Genomic DNA, 25688 nt, shown 5'->3' with positions numbered 1-25688 from the left:
CACCAGAGTTAGGGTTATAGTCAAAACTAGACTTGCACATGTTTTTAAAAAATGAAGACATTTTCTATCATCTACAGAGCTGGTGAACAGTCTCATTAAACTCTCGGAGATCTCTTGTGAAAAGAAGATTGGAAAGCACGACCTTAAAACATTCTGGTTCCAACAAGGTAGGCCAGACCATGCAGGGGTGATTTGAACCAAATGGCTGAGCTAGATTATCAAGATGCAGACAGCTCTATCGAAGATAAGGTAGAGTTCATTTGAGGCTGCTATTACAACACGCACACGGTGGAAACAGGTTATTTTTCATGTGGGTTAGTTGAGGATGAATGAGGGGCTCCTCCTTCAGTGAACCAGAGTTTTGTGAAAGAGAAAGTGAGCGGGTATAACAACTGTTGGTGAGCAGGACAGAGAAAGCAGCTCCGCAGCTCTCCAACTGTTCTCATGAACGATAAAAAGAAAGGAGTAAGGATTGCACTAGAATTTCATTTCGGAAATATTCTTATCATAGGACTTATGAAGATGAATAAAAACTGTAAAATAAGCTGCAGTACAAAACCATAAACAGTGTGGGCAGCGTTAGACTCTTTATCAGCCCTATACAGTATCACCGAGAAACAAAACACATTTCTGGCCCGGACACTGCCCTGACTTTAATTTGTTTTCTTTTACATGTTGCGGGATACGTTTCTGTCCAAGAAAATCAGGGTTTGAATTGATGGATTGGAGACCACTTGAAAGCTGCGGCTGCAATATTTAATCTGCCTTTCTACATTGTTATTGTAAAAAGAAATAACTTGATGAATAAATATGTGCAGAAACATGTAAAGAAGCATACGTGATGGTCTAAATATATTTTTTTGTTGTACTTGTATACTAAAATTGAGTTTTTTCATTTGCTGCTTTCGGAAAATATCATGCAAACGTTGCCCTGAGGCGACGGTATAAATGTTTCGGTATAGCTACATCTTTGTGCGGGACCAGACAATCTGTAACATACATAATGTATTTGATGTGCCACCTACTATCAATTTAGAGGAAATGGACACAACTACATTTCTAGGCTGCAGTCTCCCGAGCAATGCAAGTTAGGGTCACAACAGACAGTGAAAACACCGGACTTGAGGAGGAGAGTGAAAATGGGGGGAAAAAGAACCAGAGAATCAGGTTAGAGATGCAGTTAGAATGTCATGTGATACTTAAAGTAATACGTAAAACAAACATATCTGTAAGCCCATCTGTGCTCTTGCATATTTGTGCATGAGTGAATGATTAATGCAGGGATTCATATGACTCATTCAAATGTTTTGTGTCCTTAATTTCTTTTCTGATTGATACAATATTAGGAACACTAAAGCTCTCAATAAATGATATGCAACATAAAATAAACGATGATGTCATACACGGTGGAGACTTAAAGAAGTGGAAATTTTGTCATAGTTATAGTTTGAATTAGCTTTGCTTGGAAATTTTGAAAATTAATTTTCACGTTTGTGGCATCAAATATTGCACAATCAGACTAATCACTCATGAATTAAGTACAAAAGAGGTTAAAGGGGGAGTCCCCTTTTAACCTTTTCAGTCATCTGTGCTGCGCTTAGTTTACGTTGCGCTTGTTTTTTCGTCTTGGGCACTGCGGCATGTACACACTAACTTTCAAATATGACAGATATCCAGCCCGTTTCAGCCCAGGCGTGCCCCGCGTTGCTACCGTATCGATCCCGAGGTCTGGTCGGGGGACTTTAGGGTCAATCTCCCTCCGCCACGGAGTTGAACGCTTCTATTTCAAGTCTGCCTCCGCCCATTCAGACAAGCTTCGGCGTACGCCAGTAAAAGTTACGAGTGTATCCTACGGAGCTCGCAGAACTTCGGAACAGACCAATGGGAACCCAGTACGGGACAGGGGCAGAGCTGCTTGACAGGAGAGACAGCCAATGATCGTGCGCGGTGCCTTGACGTGAGAGCCAATCAGCGCGCAGATGCCAAAAATAACACCTCCTCTTGTTCAGCACCCAAAGTCGAAGGATAGCTCTGGCCTTTCAATGGAAGAAAGTGCTAGATTTGTCACTGTTGTATAATATAACGAATTCTCAGTGTCCATATTTGTTTTGGAGCGATCGGAATTGTCTTCAGTTATTGTGAGGGACAGAACTGGCGTCAAACATGCGTAAAAATCAACGCTGTCCAAGCAGGGGACCACCGAGAAAGGAATTATCGCCGCTCGTCTGAGGCCAATCTCGATTATTATTATTATTTTTTTTTTTCATACAAGGAAACACAACACGGCTAGCCAGCTAACGTTAGCTCCCCAGGTAGCTTAGGTTAACGACATATCTTCACGGAGAAAGCGGCGTCTCCCAACACCATCAAGATTGGATCGACATTCGCACAGCCGCAGGAAAACGTAAGTAGCATGCTAGTATGTGCGCTAACGTCATTAGCCGGAGTTTGACAACCCGGGGAAGTGCGCTGGCTCCAGCGGCGGCTAGCTGGTAAGTTGCCGTTAGCACGCCGGCTAAACGCTAGCGCACATCAACAGCGGAGCGGAGGCCTTTCCGTGGAGGGGGAGTTCAGCGTGTGGTCAGTGGATTGGTATTTAACACACAAACGCATTTCCAAAATCAGTCACTTGGTTCCAGCATAGCGAGAGAAAAAAAAAATATTGTTGTGCAACAGCGTTGGCGTTCAAATACACGGATACAACAAACAAAACTTGGGGCATCTGATTTTGAGTTCCAGATCGACCCAGTGAAACCAATCCCGTGTTGAAGCTAATCTGGAGTGTGTTTTAATGGGACCGGTTTTTATTTATTTTTTTTGACCACACGTTGGTGTCCAGTGGTTAGTCTGGTCCCGGACTAGCTTCAGTAGCACACACGAGCTATGTAATTAGCATCTGATTCGGCGAGTCGCTGCACATTTTAATGCTGCAAACACGATACGATTAAAAAGAAGAACTAAAAAAACAAACATGCGATGAAATGAATTTATTCTAAATGAGGAAACATGCCGCTGTGTCTTCCACATGTACGCCCAACCCAACCAAACGATCATGAAATCCACTACTTGACAAGTTTGTCAATAAGTTTGTGATTTCTGAAATGTGTGGTGGTGTTTTTTGTTTTTTTTCCTAAATCTGGGCTCGATCCAACGTGGCGAACATGAAGTAAAATTCAACTTTAACGAAACAAAATTAAAACATTTTTGAATGAGCTTCAAAATCTCTGGGATACTGTAATTCGAACACGCTTAAGTGTCGTTGTTTTGAATGAGATCTGATTTATTTCTGCATTTCTCAACTACAGTAAACATTCGACTGATGATCAGTCAGGTTTCAGGGGACATAGAGACTTTATCACAGCATTAGGAAGATGCAAAAAGTTGAGTGATCTGTTTAAGTGCTGTGAAACTGAGGCTCCGTCTATAACAAGCTAATGACAGCTTTGTGGACTTTGTCATATGGGTGTCAGTGGTTGGCTGTGTGACGGTAGCTTGGCAGTCTGATGGCTTTTGTAACCGTGTTAAGTGTTTAAGCAAACTGCCAAAGGGTCCCATTGATTTCAGTGAGTTTCCAGTTATGTGTCGGTCATAATGTCCAGAGTTAATCATCAATATGTGTCAAACAGAAATGCATGCCAAAGCAGAAAGGTACTGCATGTTCTAATATGTATACGGCTATCTTACAGGGGAATTATGACCACGAAGCCTCACGTTTTATGTGCACTATCCTTGTCAAAGCAAATTCAATCAATCAGAAGGCATGAAATATTTAAATGACTGGCAATTTTATCATTAGTTTCACTGTGGCACCAGTGCTGCTCATCACTTTACAGATTCTATTGAGTTCCCTATTATCTGATGAGTTACAGTCAGATAAGGGCCTTCCGAAATAACTAACATTAGCTATAAGTTCATAACCTTACAAATTGGATTAAACATTGACCAATCATTTCAGGTGAAATGTCTTCATTATTGCAGAATGTGTGGCAGTTCTGCATAGTTGCATGCTGCACACATTTACATTTCACAGATTTGGTCTATGCCTTCGGATTAAAGGAACTGTATGGTCACTAATGTAAAGTGTGTGTATGCTTGCTCTGACGATAAAAAGGACTTGCTTCTAGAGTGCTGCTCGTGGTTATTGAAGCAAATTCATCAGCAAAGCACATCCAACTTTAAATTTTTTTTTTTTTAATCCAGTTAATTCTGGTCTTTGTACTCTCGCTTGTCAATGGAATATGTCACATGCAGGACTAATATATAAGTAAAACATTTTAGCTATCCAATTAAGTTTCTCGGTTAATTAGTTTTGTCAGATGTGTTAATGGTTGTTAAGGATTATGCTCTGCCCAGCACAAATCCAAAATAACGAGATAAAAGCACTAAAATCAATGCCAGTAATGTGCTTCCTGTATCTCATAAACATGATCACAACAATGCTCGATTCAATCTAAGTCATTAGGATAGAGGCTGTAATAGTAGCAGAAGAACATGCAGATTAACGCTGTCTTCTTGAACCACTGCTAATTGTTTTCTTCTGTAATACAAACATAATCAAGAAGTTGTTTGCAGTCTATATGATGTAGCCTGTCCAGTCCTCTTGTATCCATTCATCAGTTCCTGTATTTTCCAGTTTATTGTGTTGGGAATGTCATGGTATTGTGATTGAATGATGAAAAGTGACAAACTGTGCATAAAACTCTCAACTGCTGAATCTATGAAGGGATAATTGTTTGATAATATTATATATTTAACGTGTAGCTCTTGGATTCTTGTCTTGAGGATGAGCATGTACAGACAATTTTGAAAATTTTATTGAATGTCATATGATTAAGCTGCTTCTTATTTTCTGACTATATCGCAATAAAAGTGCCATCCAAGCCAGAGCTTATGTCAAAATTTGTCATGAATTTTTCAGTGTTGAAATGTAGCCGTCCCACTCACCTTCTCTAGTATATCAGATTGCGATAAGGTGCACAGGTGACTAGTATATGACATCACTTAGTGTTGGACCTGCGCCCTGCCAGTCAGATTGGCGAGGAGTTCAATAGCTGCTAATCTTATCTGAGTCAGCAGTCACTGTGTAAAGACTGTGGAGCAGATGAAGCACAGTGTCAGTAGGAGACTGAGACAGTCAACAAGCTTATTTTAGAGTTTAACAGATCGTATTGGCCTTAGGTCTGCGGCGCTGATGGAACTGTAGGCGTCAGAAAATTCTTGTGAAAACTGTAAATTGCTACAGGAACCTACACTGGTCTTTTAAAAGGAAGAATTTGCACTGCTTCAACAATAAAACAATAAAGATAAAAAAAAGCCCCCCGTGACAAATCAAAGAGATTTATTGGAGTAAAATTTAGAGCCGATTATTCATTTGTTTACACAGATTATTCACTTTGGACAAGAAGTACTTTGTTAACAAGAAGCCAATCGTCTGTGCAAATATGCGCCATATATATATTTTAACTGCTTGCTCTGATGATATACTCTGAGTCTGAGCTGAGGTGCATGGGCAACAGGCCTAATTGGTATAAATGACACATTGATTTCAAGTGCGCTATCCTTCATACTGGATTCATATTATATATATATATACATAGATGGTGAACAAGTATGTGTTGACATTGCAGAGCTGCAGCAGTTATGGATTAGTCAATCTGCGTCTTGAGGACTGATTAATTCTTAATGTATTTTCTTTAAGGCAGTAATCTAAATGTGCACTTTCCTGATGAATGACTGAGCAAGTCCTGGTGTTTTGATAATGACGGTATGCTTAAAGCTTGCACAGCGGTGCAGTGGTTGGTACTCTCACTTCATAACAAGAAAGATCTGGATTGGGCTTAGGGGCCTTTCTGTTCAGAGTTTGCATGTTCTTCATTCCCCTCCATGGGTGTTCTACTCCGGTTACCACTCACCGTCATGTTTTAGGTTGATCAGTGATTCTTTACGGGCTGTAGGTGTGAGTGTGTGTGTGTGACTGTTTGCTCTGTGATGGACTGGCGGCCCGTCCTGGGGGGACCCCGCCTTCCCCCATAATTAGATTGAATCAACTCCATGAGCTCACAACCCCAAATTGGATAAAGAGGATGGTTAAATGGATATTTGTCAGATTTATTTAGAATATCTCCTCCTGACTGAATCAACCAACTTCTTCTGGTTCTAATATTTATAGTCCCTTGATTATCTGTTTTAAGTCACTTGTGGAGAGAATTAACTTATATTTCAGCAAGATTTAAGGAAGCTTTGTTGCAAACTTGTGTTGGAACTATTGTTTTTTTTTTTTATCACATGGGATGATTGTGTAATTATTACAGTTGTTTACTCAAGCACAAATTGTGGGGGCGTTTTGTATTATTTTAAGTCAGTACTGTGTATGTCAGACCAAGGCTGTAGTTGGCACGTGTTTTCACTTCTCACTTCCTATGATGGGCTTAATAATTCAGCAGTTTTAACAGTAAAGTTTAAAAAAAAAACTGCCTTAGAAGAGCATTGATCGGCTGTTCTCTCATGTGGTTGTTACTGAGACTTTATGGGTCCCATTAAGTTGTGATTTTTATTTGTTCTGAGGTGGTTGTCTGATGTCCGTTTGTGCACTTTGTGCATTTGTCCCCTCGTGCTGCACAAACTTACCTGTGTCGCCATTCTTCTAGTTTGTGAAATGTCTTCAAAAACGCGTCCTTCAAATATCAATGAGTTCAGTACCCTTTTGATATCACAACTAAGCGATAACAAACATGTTGTACATTTTAGTTCTGCATGTAATTAAAGCAGTTGGATTATAGCAAAGGTTAAATGTCTTATCTGGATGTCAGATAAGATCAAACAAATATGAAGGTGTCATGTAAGTTTAAGGTGTGTGAATGGGCGGGAAGGTGTGGCTTGAGAAAGTATTGCTATTGTACAGTAAAACCTGTTGCATAATGTGAACTGTCTCTCAATTCGGGCTTGGCTGCTCCAAAGTCCGTGTTTCCAGACTGATAACGTCACCACAATTTGATGAGACCTTTCTGTTCTGGAGGCTCCAGCTAAACAAAATGCTCCCTGTCCCTCAGTCCACGCTGATTCTGTTGTTTTTGATGCTCCATTCAGGAGGTTTTCTTCCCTGAGGTTGGCTTAGTAGTTTATTTGTTTGACCATGTCCTCCTTCATGTTAGAGGAAACTTTACAGTTAGTATAGGACATTTGAGTATCATAAGATGGGTAAATGCAGCTTTCGAAAACTTTTTCAGTTATTTTTCAGGAGGGCTTTTGTGTGTGGAGACTGCATGTTCTCCCTGTGTGTGCATGGATTCTCTCCTGGGATTCTGGTTTTTCCCACAGTACAAAACCATGAGCCCGAGGTTTAACTAGTGACTTCAGATTGCTTTACGTGTGAACGCTCGCACGTTTGTCCTGTGATGAACTGGTGGCCTGTCCCGAGTGAACCCTGGTTTCGGCCCATAAGTCTAAAGGCCTTGAATACAATGAAGCAATCCGCCAGATGGATAGATGCTTAATTATTTTTGATTGTGAGCCAGAGCTGTTAAATTGAAGTAAACTGAGGATTTCTGACTATTTTTTGAAAGAGGTTGCTCCTAAGATGGGGTTCAGCACTAATAAAACAACCACAATCATGCCAGCAGGGAGCACACATGAGCTTTATGACATGAGGGGAATATCGAACTTAAGTTCTCAAAGCTATTCACTGCATACCGTACAAATGTGTGTGTTGTTCCTGCTAACTCCCACTAAACTGTCAGAACTAAAATGGACAGTTAAAGTGATCTCGATCTTCTTTGTAAACTTTGTGAACAAAGACAAAATCAGATGGCGCATTCTAAAAGAGGGACTGTGTGAAATTTGTAAAACAGTAGCGTTGACTTTTACTACCTGGAACATGACGCTTTACCATTGAACACTTCCAGGGATTTTTTGTATTTTTTAACCAATCATCTTGTGAACGGCTTCTCACTAAAACATCACAAAAATGCCACATCATCAATATCATGCAACTCCTAAAACAGCTTTTATAGACTTCTTTCTTACTCCCCATTGCCTCTTCTTCAGTATTAATGAGAGATGGATGTTGCTGTTTTTTTATGAGACTCCAGTGAGGCACGTTCTGCCTCCAAACTTGAGAATTTGAATCTCATATCAGACTCCATGTTTAACAGTTGTGTTGCTTTGTTTTCAGACCAACAAGTGTGGTAAATCCAATTTCACAAGTGTAGGTAGTTGGAAAGGCCATCAACAGTTTCAAAGCCGAGTCAGCCACATCAGTTTTTGCTTTCAGAAATGTTTTTTTTTCATTGGGAAACCCGGTCAACATAGACACACTAAAGTAAAAGTCTTTAGTAGCACGTCGTCGGTTAGCGCTCTGTCGTTGTGCTGATAGGAGGCGTTCAGTTACGTCACAGAACACAATGACTGACAGATGTATGTAAAATGCAGCATTATCCAGATGACTGCTGGAACTCAGGAAAAATAAACAAAAAACGTTCTCATTGTCTTTTCACTCAGTCTGATGGCAACTTCAGAAATGGATAAACAACAGAACTGATCAGATTTAATGGGGCTCTGTCTGTCGCTGCGAATCTGTGTTGTGCTGATGAGGTGTGATGGAGTTCTGTCTCTAGCTTTGCGGAACAACGGCCGCCTCCACCCCCCTACCTCTATCATTTTGTGTTGTAATTTACCTCACCGGTCACCACGAACACACTCTTGGTTATACATCCATGACAGAAAACTATTTATGAAAGCAACACCCGGTGAATTCGCACTGCTTCAAATTCAATATGTAGGCGGCAACACAGAGGTCTCGAAGTTCGTGGAGAAAGTCTTCAAGCGTCTTGGATCTCATTGAAAAAAAAAGTCTTGAATAGATGAGAAAGTATCTATTCCAACTTCTCCTGATCCTCACACTGTTGTCTTCATTGGAATCCACAGACATTGTGTCTTTAGTGTGAACCAGGAGACGAGGCTCCAGTATGTGGTTGCATATTAATGTGTACTTGTCGATAGTGCTGAATGCAGTGTGTTAACCTTGCTTCGACGATAGCATTAGTTGTTTTGCGTTCAAGAGACTGCGCTGGTAGGAGCGTTTAAGCTCTCTGCAGCATTATGTAATCCCCAGCCCTCCACTTCCCTCTTCCTAGCCAGTGGTTTTTTGGCAGACGTGAGTCTCGGCATCAGGGGGTGTTGGTTTCGACCTGTGGTTCCAGCATGGGTGACAGCAGTTTTGCCAGGGTCAAGTGGTTTTCAAGGCTTCCTGGTTTCATTCTGATGTCTCAGAGGAGATGTTCTCTCCACTTTAGAGTTGCGACTGGTCTTATTTACCAGCAGCCTATTGTACCATTACAATCACATAGTATCAGCATGTGATCTTGCAGCCCGCACGTCTCCTTTCAGTGTCTGGTTGCTGCAACGGCTTTAATGGATGGATGATGCAACTCCCCCCTTCCTCTTGCTACCAAGCAGTTGTGTGTATTTGTGTGTGTGTGTGTGTGTGTGTGTGTGTGTGTGTGTGTGTGTGTGTGTGTGTGTGTGTGTGTGTGTGTGTGTGTGTGTGTGTGTGTGTGTGTGTGTGTGTGTGTGTGTGTGTGTGTGTGTGTGTGTGTGTGTGTGTGTGTGTGTGTGTGTGTGTCTTAAAGCGAATGAGAAAAAGACATGGAGAGGGGGATGTCGCTGAATGAAGCTTAGCCTGGATGCTTGCACTGCAGGGTGGGTGGTTGCTAGGCAATGGCAGTGTGTTTGTTTTATTTTTAGAGAGAATTGCTGCGACTGAACATAACAGATTTGCCTTTCTCTCATACACATATGTGAGCAGTTTCTTAACTGTTGCATGAACGTGCAGCTCACTTTGGAGTTGTGAGGGTAACAAAGAAGATTGTCGTAATGGTGCGGCAGGGGAGCAGTTGCAAATGTGAATGGCGTGGCCCGCTGCCTCACCCTGGTCATGAAATCCAAACCGGCCTGGCGTATTTATAGAGCATCTTTTTTTCTTCGCACATAGACGGTGACACTGCACACATGCGCAGACCCAAACACTCGCGCATGTTCTTCTGAAACCAGCTGTAGTGACTGCTTGCGTGTAGCGGCCTTTTTTGGGCACATGCCTGCCGTGCCATGTGTGCGTTCATGTGGGAAGTAATGCAGAGCGAAAAATCAATATGCTGCCAGGGCGCCTTCGATTTTTATCGCTTTCCATTGATTTCAAGACCTCTCGAGTACTTCAATACCAGCCAAGCAAGGCATTCTGTAAGTTGCTCCATACTAGCAGTTGCTGACATTTAGGTCAGAATTGATCAGCATGACGGGAGAATACAGCACAGGTCAAAAATGCCAGTGATATGGCAAGAGGCGGTTGAGCATTTGAAAACTGATGGTTCTGAGGATCTGGAGGCTCTGCTACAACACTGACCATAATAGTATATGAAAAATTATTAAATGAATTTTATCACATGTTGTACAGCCACATATTATATTCTAGTTTCCTCATAAGCCTGAGCTCTGTTCTTTTCAAGGCTGACAGTAAATCACAATTGTTTCCGTTTCAAATTACGTTCGATTTACATTTCGCACTTTGAAATCTCATTTGTAGTTTTCACCATGTAGTCCAGGATGCAATCATTTGCAGAGGAAGCAGATTTCAAAATAGATTACACAAGCAAAAGCATTTTGGGTCATTGAGAATGGCCCAACAGCCAAAATGCAATATATGGGCGATTGATTAATTACCAAATTGTCTTTCCTTGGCCATGGTGAAGTCTTGAAGGAAGATCAGTCTTTTGAAACACTTTATTGACTCAACTTTTGCCAGACAGAAACACAATACCAATCCTGTGAGAATTAGTCGAGTAATTACTATTTAAGTACTATATTTCTTTGGGATGTGAATGCTGTATTACTACAGTCTCCCCTCTGTTGTAGCAACACAAATATGGAAGCAATCCAATCAATTTATCCATGTATGTAGTTCAAAGTCTGATATTATTCCAATCAGTTGTTATCAGTGGAGTTTCTAACACTGCCGTGTCAGTAATGTTGCACTATTGCTTGCCAGAAACTGAACTAATGGTATTACCCACTGTGTGTTCAAAGAGAAAGAGGCTCTATATCCTTAAAGAAGCTTTAAATCTACACCGTAATCCTCAGCTCTGGTTCTTGCTCAGCTATCTTTGTCCTGTCAGGATCACGGTCTCACACTATTCATTGAGTAATTAAAAGCGCTCAGTGCTCACAGTAAGTAGCAACGAGCTAAACTCTCATTTAGAGTTATTAAAAAAAAGATATATAGTGAACACAGTTTTGTTACACTCGCATATTTTTAAATGGATCATTTCCTTGTGCACATGGTGATCGTACAAGAACTTCTAAAATACGTGAAAATATCTGTTGGGTTTACAAAATCAAAAACACTATTGCTATATTAATTGCTTTAATATATATTTAAGTCGACCTGACTGTTTTGTGGTGAATGAAAAGCTTTACTGTGGCTCTGAGTTGCTTGATATATTTCAAATGTATTGTTTTTCTGGTGTGAATATGTAAAAGATTGAAGTGCAATACATTTTTTTCTGTACTGTGAAAATTCAAAATGAAAGAAGTTGAAATACGAATGAGAAGTGCAATTAATACATAAATATTGTCGGATTAAATAATTAAGTCGGGAACAAGAAAAAAAGCGTCTGTAAAATGGTGAAAATTACGGGTGAGAGAGAGAACACTGTTATTTTGAAGCACATATACATCAATGTCAGCTACTTAACTGTTTATTCATCATAAAGGATATCACAGTAATTAAAACATCATCACATGGTCACATAATATCATTCAGCCTGACCACTTTTCTTGAAATGACTGACTTTATTTGTTGTTACCGATGTAAAGTTATTGACTGTTTCTTTGTCCTCTTCCCTCTATAAATCTCCAGCTATAGGCAGCAATGGGTGCGTTCCTGGACAAGCCGAAGACGGAGAAACACAGTGCCCACGGTGAGGGCAATGGGCTGCGCTATGGCCTGAGCTCCATGCAGGGCTGGCGGGTGGAAATGGAGGACGCCCACACAGCTGTGGTGGGCCTTCCCCATGGACTCACCGACTGGTCCTTCTTTGCCGTCTACGACGGCCACGCAGGCTCCCGGGTGGCCAACTACTGTTCCGGCCACCTGCTGGAGCACATCTTGTCGGGAGGGGCCGTATTCGGTTCTGGTCCCGGCTCCGTGGAGGGCGTGAAGGACGGTATCCGCTCCGGCTTCCTGAACATTGACGAGTACATGCGCAACTTCTCCGACCTGCGGCAGGGCCTGGACCGCAGCGGGTCGACGGCCGTGTGCGTGTTGCTCAGCCCCACCCACCTCTACTTCATTAACTGCGGCGACTCGCGGGCCGTGCTGAGTCGAGACACCAAGGTGGGCTTTTCTACCCAGGACCACAAGCCCTGCAACCCCCGCGAAAAGGAGCGCATCCAAAATGCTGGTGGCTCCGTCATGATTCAGAGGGTAAACGGCTCCCTGGCTGTGTCCCGGGCCCTCGGGGACTACGACTACAAATGTGTGGATGGTAAGGGCCCCACGGAGCAGCTGGTGAGCCCCGAGCCCGAGGTGTGTGTGTTGGAGCGGGCGGCCGAAGGAGACGAGTTTGTTGTCCTGGCATGCGACGGAATCTGGGATGTCATGTCCAACGAGGAGCTGTGCGAGTTTGTCCGCTCTCGACTGCAAGTGTGCGACGACCTGGAGAAGGTCTGCAACGCGGTGGTAGACACCTGTCTGCATAAGGTAAGTAGGAGAAAGCTTGAAGCCTGTCTTCATTCTAATGACTTTAATCTTCATTGCAAATTGTAGGACAGTTTCAGGATTACTATTATTGCCAGAGGGATCATGCTTGGCTTAAAGATACCATGGTGAAGTAATAATTGTGTCAGATTTGTTCAGTTAAGCTATGTTTCCACTGCACAGAATGTGACGGGTCAATAAAACAAAGATCTGACGCCGTTGCTCGGTCCCATCACAGAGAGTATGGTTAAAATGATGGCGGGGGTTGTGAACGACGCAGGTATGTAACATCATTACGCAACAGTAGTCTCGGCCCTCTCGGGACCAAAGCGGAAGTGCAGCCGCAAAAAAAAAAAATCGAGTTGAACAAAACAACCAGCGTGCGCAAAGCGGAGTATGTAAACAACAACAACATAGGATCTATGTGGACGATGAGATATTTGAATATTGTGGGCTTATCGAAAGTGACGTAAATCACTAACCAATCAGCAGACAGCTGCGTTTTGCGCTGACAAATGCGAACTGTTCTGTTGTGCTGGGTAGCCCAATGGAAGGGTGACGAAAACTCGTAACCCTTGCATACCGTTCTTTCGGTACCATACACAACTTTAGCGTTGGGGACGCACAAATAAAACCCGTCCTGTTCCATCCCGTCACATTCTGTGCTGTGGAAACAAGGCCTTAGAAATTGCTCATGACAGAAGAAAAAAACATGACTGCATTTAAAAATAAAAAACCACCTAACGTGCCTAAGTAAAACAATGAGAAGACTGTTCTAATCATCTTAATATTCTACTGTGAAATGTCATGATAAATAATAAATAAGTGCTCTCTGCTGGTGCAAACCTCATTCACCAGTCCACCTCCTCAGTTGTTGATTTCCCACATATCCCTTATTCTGTGTGTCTGGAGTACTCCAAGAATCAGGGAGAGCACAGCGGCCCAGTTATTTTTATTTTGCTGGACGGGCGATCTCAAGTAACAGCCACACGATGTCATAAATCTCCTCTGCTGCCTCACTGCCTGTAGTGATGTATGTGACACTGTACGCTTACAGAAAGTTACTGTGAACACATCGACTTTTACAAGGTAATGACAAGGTGACTGTTCATTAGGTTGAGGGCCCGGAGTTTTGTCTGTTAGTCCTATAAATGCCAATTAATACGCTCTGCAACGTTTTATATGTAGTCTTATGTATGTATGATTTTGATTGTTATGTTGAGTATGTTTAACAGGATGTTAACCATACGCTGTTATTATGGCCCTTTATTTTTATTTTTTTTTGCTGAAACCCTCTTTACAGGAATGTTGTTTTCTTTACAGTTCTCCTCACTCAAGCAGAAAACAAATTTAGAGCATCTTGAATGACGTTCTTGTGAGTGTTGACAGAAAAAAGCACGGGTCTTGTATTGTTTACTTCTCAGTGCTGCGAAGCTCTGCACATCACTGCCACCTGTAGCTCAGTGGACTGGTGAGAAACTGAGACTGAATTGTGGTACACGTGCAACAATAATGCACATTAAAAGGTGCTGTTAAAAAAATAAAATACTGGTGGTGTTTTAGGAAGTCCATCTCAAAAATTGTGAAACTTCAAAGTGCGTTGCATTTGAATAAAAAGCTCTATTAGGACCAATTAGCCATAGCGTGATAAAAGATTCCATCACATTCTTTAAAAACATCTAATGTAGTCATGAGAGGCAAAATACATGAGACAGCTCATGCCACCTCCCAGAAGGAAGTTAAGATAATTAAAAATTTACTTAAATAAAAGATAGTTAACCAAAAATACAATTTGAACTGCAGAGATTACACTTGGACAACTTTCAATTTGGGAATAAATCAGGCAAATTCTTAGGCTGTCAACTAAAACAGAACAAAGAGACATGTACAATCTCCTCAGTTAAAACTAAACGGTAATATCAATGAAATAAACAACACAGTAAGTGAGTTCCATAAAACTGTACTCTTCACAGATAAACCCATCAGAATCTGCCACAGACACATTTCTGCGCCCGTCTCAATAGGCATGAAGCTGTCCGATCATATGCCTGAAGGCAAAGCCCTCGGACACGATGAGTAGCCTGCGGAATTCAACAAAACATTCTGGCCTTTACTCTCACAAACATTTTTTAGGATGATTGAAAAGATTAAAGTGATTTCTACTCTGCCTCCATAAATGAACTGTGCAACTTCTTTTAAAACTGGATAAAGACCCCGCACTCGCATCTAGCTATCGCGTAATGTCACTAATCCATGCAGATCGCAAAGTGAATCGGTAAACTCCGAGCAAGTAGAATAGAAGCATCATAGAATTGTATTGGTTGGCTTGTGTCAGTGTCTGGGGCCCTGCAGTCTCTTCTCCTCCTGCTGTGGGCTCCTCCGGGCTGGGGGGGTGGTTTTCTCTGGGCTGATGTACTGGCGCCTGGTGGGGTGCACGGGCGGCACGGTCCGGACCAGACACGCGTGTTTATCAATCTTTCAAAAAAGAAACGTGCCGCTGTTTTTGTTTAATTTCTGCCATTTCTCATAACACAGTTGTATTTGTTTTTTACTTATGGTTTTCTCCATTTATGTACTTCTTGTTTAACTACAACTGTAATGATATCATCAACAAGGTTGTGGTCTGTTGCCCCCCCCCCCCCCACACACACACCCTTTAAATACTTACTTGCTATTTTAGATTATTTTAGAACACTCTACAAGATATGAAGTGATAATCAGCTTTTATGCTGAATTTCTCAAAGGATTGATAACAACTGTCATACAATACAGTTAATTAGCTTCAGATCCCCAGAAACAGATCCCCAGGAAGATCCTGCAACAACAAATGAATTTGATTTGAGTTTGATGGACTTAATCCTCAATGGAGTCACTGTGCAGATTGCATTTAACCGTTTGTCCCTCGTTCCGCAGGGGAGCAGGGACAACATGAGCGTGGTGTTGGTGTGTTTACCCGGAGCTCCCAAGATCTCAGAGGAGGCGGTGAAGAAAGAAGAGGAATTGGATAAATACCTGGAAACCCGTGTCGAGGGTCAGCGCTCACACACGCACACACACACACACACACACACACACACACAGGATATTACGATTGAGTTGCCCCTAATGGTGCGTGACCACTTTCCATGACAGCCGTTTATGAATGGTTGCATTATTGGAACTGTTAATGTGTATAAGAAAAAAATATTTTCTGTTTTCAAATCTCTGATTTGCCTTTTAAATTTATACTAGTTTGATGCAAATGTTTAGGTCGGAGCTGCACAAAAGCTTCCTGCTTCTTTTTTTTAATATTGTTTATACCTTTCTCTGAATTCATGAAAAACGTAATTGACATGACTTTTTAAAAAAAAATAAAAAATTTATAAAAAAAAAGATGACTGATTTTCAAAAGTCAAAATTCATTACTAATTCATACAATCTTGCAAAAACAAATACAAATTTTAAATTGGTGAAAGACTGTTATTGACTGAAGTTTAGTTAAACCAAAGATTTTACAGAACCAGAACTCAAGCAATAGAGTACTTTTGACGATACAACTCAAAATCTCATTAAGACTCATTATGTTTTCTGTGTTCCTTTATGAATATTTATAGCACATCAGTTGTCATCAGCACAATGGTGTCGTCCTCTCTGGAAACTGTAAAAAAAAACGAAACAAAAAGAAAACACAGGGGTTTCAACTGGAGTCAGCACATCAAAATGACATGTGTATGATACCAGCAGCAGCAGAGCAGGCCAAACACACTGAAAACGTAACTCATTCTAAGCATCGCTGCCTCGCCTACAAAAATATGACCTTTTTTAACCCGTATGTGTGATGTCATTGCTTTCTAATATCGAGCTGATAATTATCTGTGCCTATAATTATCGTGCGTTACTAATATTGTCTGCAATATACTTTGTAAATAGTTCGATGCCTTTTCCCAAAAGGTGAAGTGGAGAAGTGGCTGCAAGCTGTGCTCAGATTCTGTGTGCATAACCAGAGCAAAATAATCATTCTTTAGGCAGCACAAATATTTGAAATCTGTGCTACAGAGCAGTGCTGCAAAAAAAAAAAAAAAGGCCCGCAGTGGCCTATCTGATTTTATTTTTTTTTCCACGGTTGATGATTGGCTTCTCTACTGGGCAGCGGGAGAAACAATCATAAAATGTACTGTAATCTTGTTTTTCCTGCACAACTTAACGGCGTATGCTACTATGTCGCAGAGCTTCTGTCGAACTCTGGAGATGCTCGAGTCCCCGACCTGATGTCTGTCCTAAGGAGCATTGCCACAGAGAACATCCCCAACCTTCCACCCGGCGGAGGCCTGGCAAGCAAGTAAATATACAGCAGACGCCGTTTCACACACATGAAACACATCGTGCTAGGAAAGGGAGTTGAAATGTCTCATTAACCTCCTGCCTCAGGCTTTAGATTGTTTAATTCATCTTTAATTATTTGTCTTTTTACTTTGTGCCGCATCCTTAAGGAACATACATTTGTGGGATGAGCAGCAGAGTATGCGAGTTGTCGAGCAGCGTTCCAAAGCCCGAGGAATCAAAACATTGGCAGTTTGACAATTTCTTCATTTTGGATTTTGGTCTGTGATAAAGTGGACTGGAATGTCAACAAAAGAGTCGACAGACAAAGAAAAGGGGTTTATCAATAACTTTGCCAAAGTGTTCCAGGATACTCTGCTCGGCTGCTCATCCCCCAGATGCATGTTCCTTTACAAATGTGGCACCATCTAATAGAGAAATTAACAGGTTTTCAAATGATCTAATATTTAATTTCCAAGAAGAATTGTTACAATAATGGAACGATTGACAACGCGCACGTTTTCATTTTTAATGTCCATGGGCTGCTAATGATTAAATAATGTAAAAGTCATGTTAAAAAAAGAACTTTTTTTTTATTTCACGTGGCTCCAGGTGTAAATATTTTGATGATTGTTTTGGAATTTAACAGTCGTAGTTCCAAACAGTTGCTCTTCTTAATATTTCTTGTCAATCGATTGAAGTGGTTGCCAGCATCATACACCGAAACCTAAATTGTCTGAATCTTTTGTTCAATTTTTTTTTGATTAAATTTGATGGAAGGGTGAATTACGAGTTCACCTTTTGTCGTTTAGCAATCGTCCAATTTTTAAATGAAGATCACACCCGAACAAAAAGTGGCTTTACTCATAACAATACAAACACAGCCGCTGCATCCTGCTCGCACTGACAGGCAGGCGTAAGTAACACTTATCAGAACAGCTCACCTGCACGCATGAATAAAGAGCATCCATAGTCTCTTTATGCTCTCAAATATCGACTTAGTTGCTTTTTTAGCTCCATTAAATCTCAATCAATAAACATTTGCGAAGAAAGAAGAGACTGTTATTATGTGGGGAGTCCGTCCCTCTCTCTAAGCGGGAAGCTGTGCGATGTTTGTGTGTCTGCAGGCGGAGTGTGATCGAGGCTGTGTACAACAGGCTGAACCCTCACAGAGAAGAAGAAGGGGTGAGTTCACCTCTCTCCGAACCCCTCACCTCTTCAACCCTTCACCCTCTCACACCCTCATGAACACACACCAGCCCCAGACAAGGACACTCTGTTATGTGTGTGTGTGTGAGTGTGTGTGAAAGAGTGAGAAGATGAAAGATCTTAGCAGGATATCCTTGGCGAGCTCGGTGAAACTCAAATCGACAGTAGTTTACGTTGACAAGCAGTGCGGACTTGAGAGAGCCAGTCAGCCGTAGCTGACTTTCAACCATCAGTTTGATGAAAAACGCTTCTAAATTTGGCAATCGGAGATTTACCAGCAGTCACTCAAGCAAATAATGTGATATATTTTTTTTTTTTTTTTTTTTAATGGTTGTAAAAGTTGTATAAGCCTGAGAGATTGGCCTTCATCATCATTGACCTTTTAGGTCAAATTAACATAATTAATTTTTCATTAGTGACCGTGTCTTCAGGTATCAATATCAGCCAATCTACACAGGTTTTATTCCTTTTATATGTTTATATGTTCATTTTTCATCGCAAATATTCCCTTTAAAGATTAAATTAATACCTGCAAAAATAAGTTGAGTATTTTTTATCTTGCAACCACGATCGTGAAAGCTGCACGCATTGTTGTTTTTCAACAGACGTCTCTATTCTTCAGAAAGTTTTAGAGATCTTGTTCTGCCTTGTCAGGTAACCATGGTCATGTGATTATGAGAAAACAAAATGAACACGTATGGACTTTTCTCCGTCACGCCAGTGTTTTTGTGCAACGTAGACTCGGTAGTCTCCGCTCTTTTACGTGTTCGTGTGAAGAACAAGACTGTTGAAAACCTTGACGGAGGGGAAAAAGAAAACAAACGGGCAGTGCAGCAGAGGAAAGTAAAGAGACAAACGTCATGGTGAAGGAAATGAAAACCCTCAGCACAGCTAACGCTGAGATCGTGAGGAGTTTAGACCCCTACCTCACTCTGAAAGAAATGTCATGTTGGACTGAAACCAGGATTTTTTTTTTCTCCCCCCATTATCACATTTCTCAAGTGCACATAAAAACGTCAACATCTAGTTGTCATAATTATGTGATTTCTCCAGGTGATCACATGTTGATCAAGGTCCTGTGACAGGCTCAGTGTCAAGTCTGAAAGAGCCTGCAGGCATGAATGTGAAGGTGTATGCACGTGTGTATTAGCTTTTTTATTTCTTTTCTTTTGTTTAATATCCATGGAGTGTTAACTTGCAGTCTCTTTTCTCTGGGCTGTGGGTACCCCCCCCCCCCCCCCCCACCCACCCACCCCCCCTTTACACCACACAGTGAATCTCACAAAGGGTTGTTGGTCACAGGGTCAGAGGTAGTGTTTGCATGAGCCTGTCTAACTGGTGCAAGAATGTCTCTGACTGTGTCACGCTACTGTGTGGGAGATATTTCTGTGGTGATGATGAGTGCATTGTGCCGCCGCCTGTTGGATGTGCGTCCGCGAGTGTTGGTGTGTTGTTTAATCATGGAGCGTGCCTGCAGAGTCTGACCCTGGCGTGTCACCTCAGGCCTGTGCGGGGGGAGAGGAGGAGGAGGAGGAGAGTGAGGAGGGAGGTGGCAGCACGGCGGCTCATCTGCAGAAGGCTCTGCGGCAGTTCCGCCTGCACCACCTGGGGCAGTACTGCTCGGTGCTGGAGGAGCCCCTGGCTGCCTACAACCTGCGAGGGGAGGGCACTGCCGCGCAAGCAGCATGGGACAGCGGGAGGAACTCCAATGACGCCAATGAGGATGAGGACAGCCAGGAGACCTCTGCCTCCCCTCCCTCTCCCCCTTCACCCCAGCCTGCAGAGCCGGAGGCCAGCCAAGACGCGCCTGCCCCAAAGTCTGCTTGATCCCTCCTCTGACTGAGCACCCGCCTGCATTACCCATCCATCCACCCCACCCACTCTTCCATCCCACCCCAAAGCTCTAGCGAGGCGTGCTCTGACCTCTCCTCCTCTTTCCCTTATCACAGAACTTGAATAAACTCGTTGGCCATTTCCAGCTCAATTGTGGTTCTTCAGCCAAGATACGTCACTCTGTAGAGTTCATTAAAAAAAAAAAAAAAAAAGGCTTTCAAGTCTATTCAAGTTCTATCTTCAAGACACAAACTCTTTCTTTCCTTTTTTGTTTGTTTGTTTTTCTTTATTCCTTTTCCTGACCACCTTGGCTTGGATTCCCAAACTTGCCAGTCACTTTATCAACTCGGCCATGCAGACTGATGTTTACAATATCAACGAAGTGGTAGCGATTTCTTAGTCCTCGCAAAAGTGGCGGCTGGGGAAGCCAAAGTGAGCCTTGCATTCTATGGCCTCCATTTACCGGTTTCTTGCTTCTGGCTGACCCTCCCTTCTCCGCTCCCAGCCTCACCACCCACAGCTGCGTACAGCCGAACAACTGACTCAGAAAAAGGCGAAGGAGACACTGAACTCCAGCTGTGCAACGTACTGCACCGTCTCCAGGCCGACTCCCATCTGCAGACTCAGAACACACTGTGTGTGTGTGTGTGTGTGTGTGTGTGTGTGTGTGTGTGTGTGTGTGTGTGTGTGTGTGTGTGTGTGTGTGTGTGTGTGTGTGTGTGTGTGTGTGTGTGTGTGTGTGTGTGTGTGTGTGTGTGTGTGTGTGTGTGTGTGTGTGTGTGTGTGTGTGTGTGTGTGTGTGTGTGTGTGTGTGTGTGTGTGTGTGTGTGTGTGTGTGTGTGTGTGTGTGTGTGTGTGTGTGTGTGTGTGTGTGTGTGTGTGTGTGACCCGAGCGGGAAACCAATCATCCCTACTGAAAAGTTCCACCCAATCGATGGCATGCTTTGCAATGCTCAAACCTGTCGGTGTCATTAAAACCACTTGTATCTCTCATCACCACATATTAGAGAGCCGCCTCACAAGCAGCCATCAAACGCTACGCGTCCCTGGTCCTGATCAATACGTCGTGTGTAGTTGCACTTTTGCCGCTCTCAATCCCGTAATCCTTCAAATTACCGAATGCAAGAAAAGCGGGGGAAAAATATCGATAAGAAAAGTGTAATTTTCAGAAATGTTTACTCGTTACAGTGGTAACCCTTCGCTTGGACGTGCAACAGCGCAGCGGACTCAGGGCTACAACGTGTCATCTGGCTTACTGCTGTTTTCAAACCTTCGATTTAAAGTTTTAACAAAGGCGCGTTATTGCAAATTTAGGATTATGAGCTGCTGTTGGTGACCTGCCATTGTAAGCATTCATATCAAAGCAAAGCTCAACTACACTGCAGCTTTTGGAACAAAGCACACGGACCATTCATTGTTCACTTATGTCTCTTATGTTAATGCTTCTTAAACAGTTTTGACCAATGTATATAGTCGTTTCTCCACACATTAAAAAGAGCATCGAGGGTTTTCTACAGAGAAATAAGAACATTGGGAAGTATTCCCACTTGTTTGATTTCCAGATCTGGAAAGGAAAAGAGATTGCATACGAGCAAAGTGTGTTTTTCATCCCCGTTGACTTTTTTTTTTTTTTTTTTTATCAGGTAGAAAGACATAAAACAGATGTCATATTGGACAATCTTAGGATTTAAAACTCAAAACTTATAGCAATTGAAGATGAACCAGGACTGTGTTTAGCTTATTCAAGTCTCTTTGATCAGCTGCATTCATACTAAACTATAATACATTTTAATGTATTATGTTCCCTATGTTAAGCCCATCACTTTTACTTGATCTACATTTTCAACAAGCTGGTATTCAACCCAACGTATGAAGCGGTTTGCTTGTCCACATTTCAACCTTAAAGGCATGTTGATCATGTTAGATGGCTAATTTGTTAGTATTTGCTTCCAGATGTTTCATTAACTTAGCAGCCCTTCCTGGAGTGTCCACCCACTACTCCAATCCCACAGATACATATCAAAGTCGCTGGTGTTGGTGCGGTGATGTCCAGTAGAGGCCTTAAACACCAGGTTTAGCGCTAGCCTGTGCAGTAAACTTCACACCTGTGTAGCCGTAGCTACTTTACACTATCGCTGAAATATTAATGGACCCACTGTTCATTGAGGTTCGCTTTGCTCAGAGCTGTCGAGTTTCACAACTTGATAAAAGCCCCCATGCAGCTCTTACCACACTCCTCGCAGGTTCTGACACCGCCTGTTCAGAACAACACCATCGCCAACACTTACCTCATTGTGAAAGACTGATGGCAACAGGCTGCTTAACCTCGTGTTCATTCTTCTTTGAAAGCAGGTAGAGGCAGGGCATCGTGAGTCTGTATTAACGCTGAACCCAGAGACTCTGGCAACGCATGCGCCGCACTTCTTCTCAATATCTAAAGCACTTAACTATGGTGAGGGGAGGTTAAGCTGAACACTGTGCGTCTGTGTGTGTGTATGAGTTGTATTTGTATTCTGTTATGCGGGATACATCAGTCCTGCAGGTGACAAACGAACAAATAAAAAGGATCTGAGGTATAATGCTACGATTTGTGTCAAGTGTTTTGAGTATCCCCCCCCCCCCGACCCCTCCCCCACCCCCAAGTGCGAACTGACTGTATAGCTCGGGTTGTTGGCTCTGTACCAAAACGGTCACTTGTGCAGAAGTGTAGGAGCAGTGGCGTGATAAGCGACACCAAGCGTACAACAATGTGCCTTCTCCTATTCAAAATTGATTGCACTTATTATTCCTGAAAAAATGGAATCTGGTGGCGTTTGTTACAGGGCCATTCCCTGACACTTATAGGAGAGGCTTTCAATGTGCTTCCTCCTTAAACCTGTTGTCTGTGTCGGCTGTGGAGTTTTTATTTTTTTTCTGCTTTTTTTTTTTTTTTTGGAAAGCGCTAAAGCCGAAAATAAATCCTCACCTCCCTCGCTCTCCTCTGTCAGCTTTTAGACCCAGCGCAGACTCATTATTTCATCTGTTAATCTGTCATCTCCTTCAAAACAATAGCAGCTCTCGGGTAGGAGAGACTTCAGAATAAAAGCCGGCCGCTGCAAGCCGGCAACACGGAGGCTATAGGGAGTCCATTCTCTCCGGTCCTCCCCTGTTTTTCAGTCTTGACAGTTGGCCTGGTGATTCTCCGCAAGGTGAGTCATCAGACAGGCCGGGCAGGGGTCAATCTCACCGTCACCCACCTTTACCCACTCAGATTGAGTAAATCCAAAAGAACAAAAAGAGGGGTGAGGTTCAAACTCTGCCCTCATTGAAGGCATCAGGAGCAGCATCTTCAGCAACTTCTGCTTGTGGTGAAAGACGCCAAACCTAACGCAGAACTCTCTCCATCTCTCTCCTCTCTACTCACCTAGAGTGCCGGTGAGCTGGACGACCCCTGGTAGCCGTGGCAACAACGGCCCTCCCCTCCCGTCTCCTCCTGGTGATGTGTGCAGCCACCCCAGAGGAGGAGTCTCTCTCTCTCTCTCTGTCTCTCTCTCTCCCTCCCTCTCTCTCTCTCTTTCTCTCTCTCTCTCCATTGCGCCATGTCTTTCTCCACTAGAAGAGGACATGTGGTGTGTGCTGGAGTGCGTGAGTGTGCGTATGTCGGTTGTGCATGTGTGTGAGTGTTTGCAGCAGTGGGACAAAGACAACAACTTACACACACACACGTGCGCGCATACTGCTTTAAACCTGGAGGAAATACAAGAATCACTTTTCAGAAATGTCAAGATTTTATGAACTGAAACATTGTGATGGTAGACATGATTTTTACCATTGAAGTGTTTTTTTGTTTGTTTGTTTTTTTCCTTTTCTTGAATGTTGACATTGAACATCTGACTTCATATTGACATAAGGACCTATTTTGTGTGTGTTTGTGTGTGCGCGAGATAGAGTTTGTGTGAGTGTGTTGTGAAAGAGGGCCAAGAGGAGACAGGTGGTGGATAAAGACTTTCTATGTAATTCTTCTTCTGGACATTTTTTTTTCCCCCTGTGCTCCTGGGTCTGATAATTGCCTAACACCTTTGCTTCTTCCCTCTTTTGAAGACACACCCATGACACACTCTGTCTAACACACACAGACGCACAAAATCATAAACGCCCACTGTCCACCTGTGCACGTATGTGATGTGCCACCGCAGGGCACTGCATGAGGACTCTGGTTCTACATGTGTGGACGTGGTTTTTCTAATGGACCCGGATGGACAGCCGTTGGTTAAGACTGACTGAGCCCGGAGGACCCCTGAACACTGACAGGCTCTCGCCGTGTGAGAAGTGGAAATGATTTGGATTTTTATTTTTATTGATGCTATTAGGATCATGACGATAATCACGGCTGTTTGTGGGGTGGGTGGGGGTGGGAGGTTATTACTGAAGAGCCGAGTGCAAGCTGGACTCATGGCTTTGGGGTGGTGGGTGGGGAAAGGTGGGTGGGTAGGGCGGTTGTTTAATCACTGGTTGGACTTCCGGTATGAGGAGGGACAGGAGGGGGCGCTCCTGTGGGCTCCCCCTCCTGCCTCCTCACCACCGTGCTTGGAGGTGCACATGACAGCAGACTGTCCTGACAGAGGAAAGTTTTGTTTTTTTTGTTTTTGTTTTTTAAATGTCCATGAGGTTACTAGCTGCTCGCTGTGTAGAGTGAGTGAATTCCCTGTTTTAACCCTGTTCCTGGTTCTCAGACTGCATTGGTAATGTTTGTATTGCTGTTGTTTGATTGCACTCACATTTGATTACAGAAAGCGTCTATATATGAAATAAAATACCTGCCAAGGACTCCCGGTGTGGCTGCGTGTTTTCACAAAGAAAACCTGGTGTCTCACTGTTTCGAACATCTCAAGAGACATTTTCAGATCCAAACATTAAAATCTTAAACTCACAGCCTTCATAATGCAGATTCACATTCACTGGGGTTTTAAGAGTTTGTGTTCATTTGTAAGAGGTGAAATATCAGTTCAGATGATGGCTGATAGAGGGCATGCTTGATGTACATACACAGACACAATCCAGTTGGTAAAATGATTTATTCATGTGTTTACACATCAAACTGTAATACTTTGGACTCCAAGATCTATTGTGGCTGCTCTAGACTAACATTTCACTCCCAGTGTTTGGGATGGAACGAGACATTTACATAGTGTTTGTATTACAGTAATACCATTTATTGTTATACACATAAAAGATGTAGATTTAACATTTAGAAGACATTGGTTTAAAAGATGTCTGAGGTACTGGCAGAGCTAATAAAAGAACGTAGTGTCCTTTATCATGTAATAATCCATTTGTTGTGACTCAAATCAGTTGCCATTCATGTGAACAGGGTTTATATTGGTATGTGGTCCAGGTCGAATTAGGTGATCATCCGTCACAGAGCATTAAATTCATTGATGAGATATCTGTACGTCCATCCATCTTCTATACCGCTTAATCCTGGGTGGGGTCGCAGGTCGCTGAAGCCAATCCCAGCTGAGTATGAGTGAGGGCAGGATACACCTGGACTGGTCTTCAATACTTCACAGGACAAACAGAGACAATCACACACACTTCTATAGTCACTGATAAAGCTGTA

The 25688-nt window shown here is 42.6% G+C and overlaps 1 protein-coding gene across 3 annotated transcripts; it reads left to right on the top strand.

Moving 5' to 3' along the window:
- Nucleotides 1-1993: 1993 nt before the first annotated feature.
- Nucleotides 1994-24890, top strand: ppm1bb (protein phosphatase, Mg2+/Mn2+ dependent, 1Bb). 3 transcript variants are annotated; one of them, XM_080488581.1, is made up of 6 exons: nucleotides 1994-2404; nucleotides 11909-12751; nucleotides 15662-15779; nucleotides 16955-17066; nucleotides 18175-18232; nucleotides 23497-24890. In XM_080488581.1, the coding sequence occupies exons 2-6, from the start codon at nucleotides 11921-11923 to the stop codon at nucleotides 23524-23526; spliced, it is 1149 nt and encodes a 382-aa protein (XP_080344707.1). In that variant the 5' UTR covers nucleotides 1994-2404; nucleotides 11909-11920; the 3' UTR covers nucleotides 23527-24890. The 3 variants fall into 3 exon arrangements, with proteins under 3 accessions (XP_080344707.1, XP_080344705.1, XP_080344706.1); XM_080488579.1 differs by lacking the exon at nucleotides 23497-24890 and adding an exon at nucleotides 19760-22665; XM_080488580.1 differs by lacking the exons at nucleotides 1994-2404; nucleotides 23497-24890 and adding exons at nucleotides 2434-2580; nucleotides 19760-22665.
- The last annotated feature ends 798 nt before the right edge of the window (nucleotides 24891-25688 follow it).

The sequence above is a fragment of the Lipophrys pholis genome (assembly GCF_963383615.2).
Source record: "Lipophrys pholis genome assembly, chromosome: 1".
Classification (NCBI taxonomy): domain Eukaryota; kingdom Metazoa; phylum Chordata; class Actinopteri; order Blenniiformes; family Blenniidae; genus Lipophrys; species Lipophrys pholis.
The sequence above is the reverse complement of the archived record's forward strand: the minus strand, read 5'-3'. Positions and strand labels throughout refer to the sequence as shown.